Genomic DNA, 9,734 nt, shown 5'->3' with positions numbered 1-9,734 from the left:
ATTTTTGAGCTTGGTGACTCCCCAGCCCGGGAAGACTCGTCGGGCTCCCGGTCGCCCAAGTCCTGGTAGCGAGCTCTCTGAGATGCTCGGTTCGTTCGGTCGGCAGGAAGAGCCCCCCAGTTGCGACTTCGTTTATGTTAGGAGACCAACGGGCATAGATCCCGTCTAGTTGGAGCGCCAAACAAGCGCTGTTGCGTGCCGGCCGTCGTTTCCCGTGCGGCCTGACCCGGGGGCGGAGTGCATGAGACTAACCAGCCGTATGCACCCGCCCCCCGCGCTGTGCTTCGGCCCTGGGCCCCCGGCTTTTCAGCCCACAGTGTAATCAACGTCATACATACATACATACATACATACATACATACATACATACATACATACATACATACATACATACATACATACATACATACATACATACATACATACATACATACATACATACATACATACAAACGCACCAAGGGTTGCATTGGAGTCAAGACCTTGAGCTAGCAGAGCGCACACCACAACGTACATCGGGAGGGACCTGTGTGGGAGTACAGAAGGGAGGCAGGGATGTGTATGTGGCCGCCTGCTGGGTGTTTGGAGTTGTACGGGTGCGTGGGCGCAGATTCAAGAAATGCCCTTGCACACCACCACCCTTATTAGCTACCCTGTCAGCTAACAATGATAACAAGGCTGCACCCACCTGTTGCACACGAAGAAGTTGCGCGCGTCGCCCTTGATGGTGAGGCGGGCAATGATGAGCGCCATCAGAAACCACTGAAAACACACGAACATATAAGGACGCACACATATACAGCTCTGCGCAGGCTTCCATATATTAGTGTGGAAACATTGATAAGCACTCGCAGCGTATGTACTTAAAAACACGCACTCACGCACTCGCGCACACGCACCACGAGCATAAGACGGAGCATAGCCGCCCGACGTTAAGATCTAGCGCCATCGCGGCATTGCGGCTTAATGTGCTAGTGCGCGAAGCAAAAAGCGGCTATTGTGCTCTAAATACCACAGTATTTGCAAATTTTCCCGCCACGCTCTTAGGCGTACTTAATGGATTGGATGGGGGTGTGCATGGAACACGAGAACCTTGAATGTGTTTACTCGCTTGTTACTGCTGTGATACCATAGACATCTAGTTATTTCCGACGCCAATCATATCTCCCAGGTGTCGAATTGTATCTCCCAGGATGTCGAAATGTGCGCAATGGAGGGGTTTGGGGGCGACAAAGGCAGGAGAAGTCGCTGTCGAAGTGATGAGGTTGCCTCGGAACGCCTCCTTCAGTTGGGCGAGGTATGGCGTACGAGGCCGCAGTTTCCAGCGGAGGTACGGAAACTGCTGACGTGCGAGTACCGTGGTTGGGCACGCTAGGTGGATTCGTAGAGACGGAAGGGGGTTATGTCGGGCGATTGTGCACTGACCCGCCTATCACCGGAAACCGGAAACGCATCGCATCCATGCGACATTGTATCCTTGGCTGAGTTTATTAGACCTATGTACGTGCCCTGGCACATTTCGCAGTTTCATACGCGGCGAATTCTCGTCTTCAAGGTCCGCAAAGTAGGCATCAGAAAAGAAGGCACAGGTGGGAACCTCAGTTCAAGTTGGGTGGCAGTCCTGCCGTCTGCGAAGTCGCCGCTTACCGATAGGGAAACGACAGCCACCGGGATGCCAAATTGCACCGCAATGCCCTTCGTATCGAAAGCCGCAGGGCAGGCGATGCCGCACACGTACTTTTGGCAGCAACCATACTGCTGCTCGACTTGTGCTTTCGTAAGCGTGTGCGTGAACACGCCCGGCGATATTTCAAAGTTGTCTTCGGTGCAATACTCTGGGTGCGGGTTTAAAAATTGTAAGGTTGCGAGGCGCACGAGAAAATCCCTCACAATTAGCGAGTCCGCTTACGCAGGAGGACGGGGACGAACAATGCAAGATGACAGCCATTGGCCGTCTGCAGAATGATTTGTGTAATCCGAATAGGATTGGATAACACATGCATAATATAGTTCGGAGTAATGCTTACCGGCCATCCTGCGTTATGCTTGACGGCAGACCTTTTCTGACTAAATATGGGTCCTCCTCTGAAAGCGAACCCTGTGAACTAGCGTATCATAATATTCAGGATATAACAATGCTCCTCATGAGAGCATCCAAGCTACGCATAGAGCTTGAGGAAGACTAGGGCTTCGTTGTCGAACGCTGTGACGAAGCAGACGAAGTCGTTGCGTGATTCACAGATAACAAAAATTTACAGCTGTACAAATGAATACATGCATCTTCTAATTGCCAGGGCTTACAGGAAGTTGGCAAGCAACCGCGTATCACAAGGGTGTTAACGTGGGTCCCCTCACGCAGTTTTCTAGATAGATGTCGAGCAGAGATTGCCTGGTTGTAAGACAGCGATTGCCATTAGATTGCTGGAATGTGTCAAAATTGCATGACCATGGTGAGAACGTTGGGGGCTGCAGGACCATCGTGGATGACTTAGGAAGTTGGTACGAAAGGGCCACCTTTAGATCATCGCGCTTTTTACGTGACCGAAACTCCCAGGGTCCCTACGATTCCTGCAGCTGTACCTTTCTTACTTTATCTATTTTAATTTGGTATATAAGCGTATAAAAGATTCCAGTCTAATTTGCAGTCAGCTAAAGTGTGACGGCCCGGGGCAAAAACCTAAATAATCCAGCAACTTCCAATCATCAGCCATGCTTTCACCTACAAAGATTATCGGGATTGGGGGGCAACTGGCCGGCAGGGCCCTGGCAGGTAAGTTGGTCGAGTGCTTGATGCCGATAGTTGAGGGGCTCCCTTCATATGGAAAAGCATCATGATTGCTCGTCATGTGTGCCCGCATACAGGTCTCGGCGCAGTCGCTGGCGCGCGGGGAGCAAACTTCCCATCATGCAGTTTCAGTTCTTCTGCTGGCGATGCCACACCAAAACAGCTTGGCTACACAATGCCAGGTCCGTCATGTCTTCACTATTCACTCGGAAATCATGTTCGCAACGGGCTTCGTGGTGCAAATCCCGATGCTATTTGCAAGTGGTCCTGACGGTTTACTAAACACCTGTCAATGCGAGCAGGCCAACGTCTGCTCCACACCAAGCCGCAAGCCCTATTCTCATTTCTTTATTACTCTTGTGTACTCCTAATTGTGTAATTGCGATCAGTCCTAACTCCGCACGGCCATCTCGCAGGCGAGTTTGAGCCGCACGTGGGCTGTTGGATGGGTTGGCCCTACAGCCCTTACCTATGGCGCGATGGCGCCAAGCCCGCACAGCAGCAGTACGCAGCCATCGCCAAGGCCATCTCGCAGTTCGAGCCAGTATGGATGTTCACAGATCCATCGGTAAGAGCACTCAGCACGCGCATTTACCATCAAGCCCTCAGAACTTTGTGGAGCTCACATTCCATTTCTACTGGGCTTTCCGCCGGCCAGGCCTGTCAGAACTACCCCGGCCTGGGCTTGCGTCTTCCTCCCTTCCCCTCTCCCCCCACACCGCTCGTGGTTCGTCTTCTCCCCCCACACCGCACCCCTTCGCTCGGCAATCTGCTGTGCGCTCATCATGCCTTTACTTTGCGGCCATGCCATCAAGGACGCAGCGCCTTCCTCAGCCCTTCCTTAACATTAGACCCTAAATCCTGAGCCCCCTTTGATTTAAATAACAACCCCGAGGACGTTCCGTAGCTGCCGTTTGTATGTATGTCGCGCTTTGCGGCTTGCGCGCTCCCCCGGAACTCGCCATCGCCTCGCTTGCCTCAGCGCTGCGCCTTCGCTGTCTCATTTGTCCGTTGCCACGCGCTGTGCTGTGCTGTGCTGCAGAGCATCGAGTCCGCCCGCAACTATTTCCGGGGGGTATCGGGTGTGACAGTGGTGGAGATGCCTCTGGAGGATGGGTGGCTGCGCGATTGGGGACCCACCGTGAGTTCGTTCGGGGGGAAGAAGAAGAGGAGGAGGAGGAGGAGGAGGAGGAGGATGAAGGCGAGGGGGGCCAGTGGGGGCGGGAAGTAGGTAAGCCCCGCCCGCCAGGATATCTGCCGCTGGCGGCCGGGTTGCTTGGTCGCGGGATCCCTCACAGCTTCCTTAGTCCTAGGCAGGGATGAGCTGCTCAGGGTGCTCAAGGGGCATGAGCTGCTGCTTACGGAAGTCGCCCGGGGCATTGGGAGGCGGAGAAGCAAGGGGGGCCCACGTGCTTGCTTGTTTTTGAGTCCGTGTGGTTAGGTACCCCTCGACTATCGTGAAGCTCCCCTTCTCCTTCCAGGAACCACACGCGCGATGTGGTTTTCCTTCGGCGCATGTGTGTGTTTTGTTTCTGTTTGGTGCATTTCTGTAGCTCGTTTCCTCCCACCCACAGCTGGGCTTCACCCTGATGTACTCTGTCCCCAATCCCCACCCCACCCCACCCCACCGCAACCCCCCACCTCAACCCCCCACCCCCCACCCACCCGCCTCTTGCTCCAGTGTATTGTTAAAGATGATCCCGCCACCAGCAAGCGAGAGGTGGCGGGAGTGCACTGGGACTACGACTGCTACGGAGCGCCCGGCAAAAAGAAGATGGGGCTGCCTGCGGTAAGGCATGCTGACGGATAGGGTGGGAGGGGGAGAGGTAGTGAGGGTCACGGCGCATTGGAGTGCAAGGAGTGTCAATATCCGTGGTCGGTACTTCGTTGCCCGTTGCCTGTTGCCTGTCTTGGCGGTATCTTGGCGGCGTCGCTGAGAGGGCCGCTGTGTCGCATCATCGCATCATTTCCCTTCCCCATCCCCGTTTGCTCTCCCCTTAATGCTGCGCACGCACGCACGCCTTTTTTTGGACGAGCGCGAACCTGAGCCCGGTCCTCAACCCTGGCTCCTGGCCTCCGAAACCAAGTCCTGCCCTCTGGTTGTTGGTTGGTTGGTCGGTTGGATGGTCTGGCACAGATGATGCCGGACTGGAAGAAGGACCATGCAGCTGGTCGTGCTGTTCTGGACTGGGCGGGTCTCCGGGCCTTCGAGTGCCCTCTGCACCTGGAGGGGGGATCCATCCACTCAGATGGCCAGGGGTGAGAGTGGGGAGGGAGGGAGAGGGGTGGAGTGCGTGAACACCACTGCGACTGCGGTTGCGGTTTCCTGTCGCGTGCCGCCTTTCCTTCGCGACACTGCTGGTGTGCTGTGCTGCGTCATGCTGTGCCGTGGTGGTGCCCCGCCACACTCCGTTGTATGCCGAGCCAACACACATGCAGGACGCTGGTCGTGACTGAGGAGTGTCTCCTGCACCCCTCGCGGAACCCGCACCTGGGCAAGGAAGGCATCGAGAACATGCTGAAGGAGTTCTTGGGCCTGGAAAAGATCATCTGGCTGTGGAAGGGCATGATGGGAGATGACCAGGTGATCCTCGGGTCCGGTTTAGGGTTTGAATCGTGTGTTGTATGTATGTAGTTACAGGGTGGTTAACTTCGCCAGCGGCCCCCTTTCCCGGGGCAGTCCCTGCTCTCCCCTGCTAGAGGGGCACCCTAATCCGTCACCCCATCCGACTTCAGAGTGTATTCGTTGGGTTCGGCAACTCACCACCAGCATCCAACCAAATCTAGCGGATCAATGGCGCATCAACTTTGTTCCTGGTTAGGTCGCAAGTCAGGCCTTAACCTCTGCCAGCCGCCTGCCATTGTATGTACGTGTATTGGTATGTGCAAGGCAAATTATTAGGTGTCAAGGGGTTACGAGCTGTTGGGTTTACGTGTATGTATGTGTGTGCATAGCGCTGGAAGGTGACCAATCCGGTGGGGAGCTAGTCATTGAAGCTTTTAGCTAGGAGGCAAGAAGGAACATTCTCCATATTGCGTGTTCGGACTTCGGAAATGTTGGAAGCGTTTCGTCGACCGGCATCTCATCTGATCTGACCTGACCTTTGCGCCGTCGTTTACCCCCTCTCCTTCCCCTCCCCCTCTCCCTTCCCCTCCCCCCTTCCCTTCCCCTCCCCCTCTCCCTTCCCCTCCCCCCTTCCCTTCCCCTCCCCCCTTCCCTTCCCCTCCCCCCTTCCCTTCCCCTCCCCCCTTCCCTTCCCCTCCCCCCTTCCCTTCCCCTCCCCCCTTCCCTTCCCCTCCCCCCTTCCCTTCCCCTCCCCCTCTCCCTTCCCCTCTCCGAAACCCACCCTCCTGTCGGCCCCAGGTGGTCAACGGTCACGTCGACAACATGGCCACCTTCACGGAGCCGGGGACCATCCTGCTGTCCTGGTGCGATGACCCAAACGACCCGCAGCACGAGGTGTCGGCGCGTAACCTGGAGATCCTGGAGAACACCCCGGATGCTCTGGGCCGCAAACTCAATGTAAGCTCCAGGAGCCCCTGATCTCCCACCTCAGGTGCAGCTGCGGCTACACGTCTGTGTGCCTCTAGCGGAGACACGCACACGCGGGGATGTATTCGGCAACAATGGCGATCTGCCGTACGGCTATATATATATATATATATATGGAGGCCTGCAACCCAGGAATTAGATTGCTGACCCAAGGTGTTGTCGTGCAGTAATGTTTTACTGCGATGTTCTGTTTGCTGCTTCACGAGCAGAGCACCATTGCAGCGATTACCTTGAATGCATCACTTCCGCTGTGACCTTTCCCCACTGTACCCCCTCCCACCCTTTTTTCCCCCCTCCCCATCACTGTCCCTCCGCATTGTTGGTCCCTCCCCCCTCTTCCCTTTTCCAACCTCCCCTAGGTGATCAAGCTGCCCGCCCCCACGCCGGCCATGTTCCGGACATTTAAGGAAGCCGACGGAGTGCACCCCGACCACATCAAGCTGGGCTACGTGCCCCGCGTTCCTGGAGAGCGTCTGGCTGCATCCTACATCAACCACTACATCGCCAACGGGGGCATTGTGTGTCCGCAGTTCGGTGGCGCGCAGGTGTGTGGGTCTCGAGCGCGCTTGTGGACGGGGCCCCGAGGGCGGGACCGGGAGCGGGAGGGAAAGGCTGAAATCTCCGGAACACCCCCCCGGGACAACGGAAATGGAGATATTCAAAAGACTAATGAGACACGCGGCTTGGGATGCATGTATGTGCGTGTGTATGTATATACAAACACGTGCGACCTATGGGGGCCTTGCGGCGTGTCGTGATGGCGGCCGCACGAGAGTCCCTGAATTGTAGGATGCTGACTTTTGCTTTACTGAATGGACGTGTCTGCGTAGCTGCGCGGCGCGGTTGAGGCCGCGCCTTCTTTCGCCAGCCCAGCCCAGCCCAGCCGACCTCTCTGCTCTTTCCCTTTCCCCTTCCGATGCCTCCGCTCTGGCCGTGCTCCGTGCCCGACGCCCCTTCCTCCGTGGCAACATGATAATTGACACATACACACACGCGCGCGCGCGTGCGCGTACACAACCCAACACACAACACACAACACGCAACGCGCAACACAGAGCAAGTCGGACGAGCTCGCGCTGGAGGTCCTGTCCAAGGCGTACCCCGGTCGCACGGTGGTGGGTGTCTACAGCCGCGATGTGCTGCTCAACGCCGGCAACGTGCACTGGTGAGTGCAGCATGCGAACGAGAATATCGCCCCACAGCGAGACGACACCAAACCTCGGAAGGCCCGAAGCCTTGTGCGCGTCGGCGTCGATTGCGAACTTCGCACAACATGCCGTGTGGAGTCTTTCATTTATTTTGCGTCCCGGGCTGCCTTGAGGCGCTACGGGAAGGTTAGGGGTTAGGGCAGGCCGCCCCTTGATATGGTGGCTTAGGCCGCCTTAGAATTCCCCTCCCCTCCCCTCCCCTCTCCCCCCCAATGTAAAACACACACGTCCTAACTAACATACATACACATACGCAGCTTTCCCTGATCGCTCGCCCCCATCGCATTCCTATCTCCGCGTCACGCCCCACCCACGCCGCCCTCTCGCCCGCTGCCCGCCCTTCCGCAGCATCACTCAGCAACACGTGGCCCCCCGGCCTTAAGATAGGCTCCCGGGAGAACCCGTCCCCGACCTCCCCGTCTTCTACGCCGACCCAAGCCAAGAGGCGTTTGAAAGCACCAACGGTGTCAGCGGTGATTCGCGTCGGCCCAGGGGGATAGCCCAACAAGCAACCTGCCAACTGAACTCGGGGCTATGTGGGTATGAAGGCACCCGCGCCAACACGCGGTGCTCCCAGGGGGACAAGGGGGGTGAGCGCCGGCCGGGTTTCCATACTAGTCCCACCTTTTGGGGGGGGTCGGGACTAGCGGCTCAGAGGCCGCAGGTCGGGCTGGGCGCGGCAGGGCGTGTATGACGGAGTCTTGTGCTCATTCGGCTTGTTGGTACATACGTCGAGTTGGGCGGACTTGACGGACATACATACTGACGACGAACGTGTGCAGTGTGTACACAAGACTTTCGTGAGTAGGTCCCTAGGTTCCCTGGGGATTGGTTTTTTGCCGGTTGATCACTGCCGTGACCGCTGCATGTATGTCGGGTCATGTTACCGACATACGGACAGACAAACAGACAGATGGAGAGGCAGAGAGATACACCGAGAGGGACGGGACTTGTCGGTTGCTGTGGGGAACACTGTTTGCTGGCGCAGTGGATTTGTTGGTCGGCGCCGGGATGTCAAGCGCTGCGCTCTTCCAGCCTACCTACGTTGTAGCAAACTATCAGCTTATAGTAAATAGCATTACGGGATAATAGCAGTATGTACGGATCCGTACGCCCATATTCTTGTCGCTTTCCTATGTACCCTTGGGACACCGGCCTTGGCTGGCTGTGTGTACGGGTAGTGCCGGTACCTGTTTGTGGCCAACTCTCCCTCTTGCAGCGCAAGACGATCCCTGACTTTGCGACCGATGTGCGTGAGAGCTCTGTGTCTACAACGAGTACGTGTGCGCGATTCTTTCCTGCTGTAGACTGCCGTTTTATTTTGTTGTACGATATACGACTATAAATATGCCATGAAATAAGGCTTGATTGGATGGAATGGACGAAGGATGGTGACCACCCACAAGAAATTTGAAAATCTTAGTAAAAATGTTCTTCCATCCTGTATTCCCTGCCGCCGAAGGATGTTTGAAAGCACCTTGCACAATTAATGTCACGAATGCAAATCGTCCCAAAGTACTACTCACGTGCGCTCCTCTCTCGTCTGTATAAATGCTTTAAGTTGTGTACGACAAACATGAAGAGACTGTCCCATGCGGGCATCACAAATGGGAAAGACCCTACTCCACCCATCAACCCAAAGCGTGTCGAACCATGACGCCCTGATCACCATGCAAATCGAACCCACTGGAATCCCTAACGAGCGCAATTGCCCATTCACTGGATAACGTCTTTGGCTGGGAAACACAGTTCGTCCCCCAGGGCCGTTGGGGCCAATTGGACCGTGGGGCGTTTAGATGCCGTACACATTCCGTACGCGTCCTGCCCTGGCGTGTCGAGCCCTCAACCATGTAAAGGAACGTGCACAGCCCTGGCATTTATTTGTAGGTAGGTAGGTAGGTAGGTAGGTAGCAAGCTAGGTAGGTAGGTAGGTAGCTAGCTAGCTAGCTAGCTAGCTAGGTAGGTAGGTAGGTAGGTAGGTAGTTAAGTAGGTAGAGACCCGCGCGGATAAAGGCAAGCTAAAGATGGATTCATCTGAGTCTGTCCCGCTCCCCAGCGCCCACCAGATGTGCGGCGCCCTGCTCGCCACTGCTCGACTCCTCTTCAATCCTTATTTGCCTTTCACGCATATCATTGCATTTGTACGGCTTGTACGATGTACGGACGTTAACGGTCATGTACCGTGGTT

At 56.0% G+C, this 9,734-nt stretch overlaps 2 protein-coding genes across 2 annotated transcripts in view; one reads left to right on the top strand and one right to left on the bottom strand.

Annotated features, from left to right (window-relative positions):
• VOLCADRAFT_94586 (uncharacterized protein) overlaps nucleotides 1-2,034 on the bottom strand; it is a gene marked incomplete at both ends in the record, with an annotated part of 16,959 nt that extends 14,925 nt beyond the window's left edge. The window contains 4 exons of the mRNA XM_002953724.1: nucleotides 459-526; nucleotides 689-762; nucleotides 1,648-1,835; nucleotides 2,028-2,034. Of these exons, the coding sequence (XP_002953770.1) occupies nucleotides 459-526; nucleotides 689-762; nucleotides 1,648-1,835; nucleotides 2,028-2,034 (337 nt within the window). The remainder of the gene's footprint in view (nucleotides 1-458; nucleotides 527-688; nucleotides 763-1,647; nucleotides 1,836-2,027) is intronic.
• A 599-nt stretch (nucleotides 2,035-2,633) lies between these two features.
• VOLCADRAFT_109899 (uncharacterized protein) lies at nucleotides 2,634-8,984 on the top strand. The gene is made up of 11 exons (XM_002953792.1): nucleotides 2,634-2,770; nucleotides 2,863-2,967; nucleotides 3,202-3,353; nucleotides 3,828-3,926; nucleotides 4,467-4,574; nucleotides 4,923-5,044; nucleotides 5,225-5,369; nucleotides 6,150-6,308; nucleotides 6,698-6,883; nucleotides 7,394-7,503; nucleotides 7,895-8,984. The coding sequence occupies exons 1-11, from the start codon at nucleotides 2,710-2,712 to the stop codon at nucleotides 7,926-7,928; spliced, it is 1,281 nt and encodes a 426-aa protein (XP_002953838.1). The 5' UTR covers nucleotides 2,634-2,709; the 3' UTR covers nucleotides 7,929-8,984.
• The last annotated feature ends 750 nt before the right edge of the window (nucleotides 8,985-9,734 follow it).

Source organism: Volvox carteri (genome assembly GCF_000143455.1).
Source record: "Volvox carteri f. nagariensis unplaced genomic scaffold VOLCAscaffold_38, whole genome shotgun sequence".
Taxonomy (NCBI): Eukaryota; Viridiplantae; Chlorophyta; class Chlorophyceae; order Chlamydomonadales; family Volvocaceae; genus Volvox; species Volvox carteri.
Note: the sequence above shows the minus strand (reverse complement) of the source record. Positions and strands in the feature narration are given on the sequence as shown.

Bases quoted from the DNA above. Each gene is read 5' to 3' on its own strand.
- VOLCADRAFT_109899 (XM_002953792.1), top strand. From the start codon at position 2,710: ATGCTTTCACCTACAAAGATTATCGGGATTGGGGGGCAACTGGCCGGC. The intron at 3,927-4,466 runs GTGAGTTCGTTC...CTCTTGCTCCAG, and splicing joins TGCGCGATTGGGGACCCACC to TGTATTGTTAAAGATGATCC. The intron at 7,504-7,894 runs GTGAGTGCAGCA...GCCCTTCCGCAG, and splicing joins AACGCCGGCAACGTGCACTG to CATCACTCAGCAACACGTGG.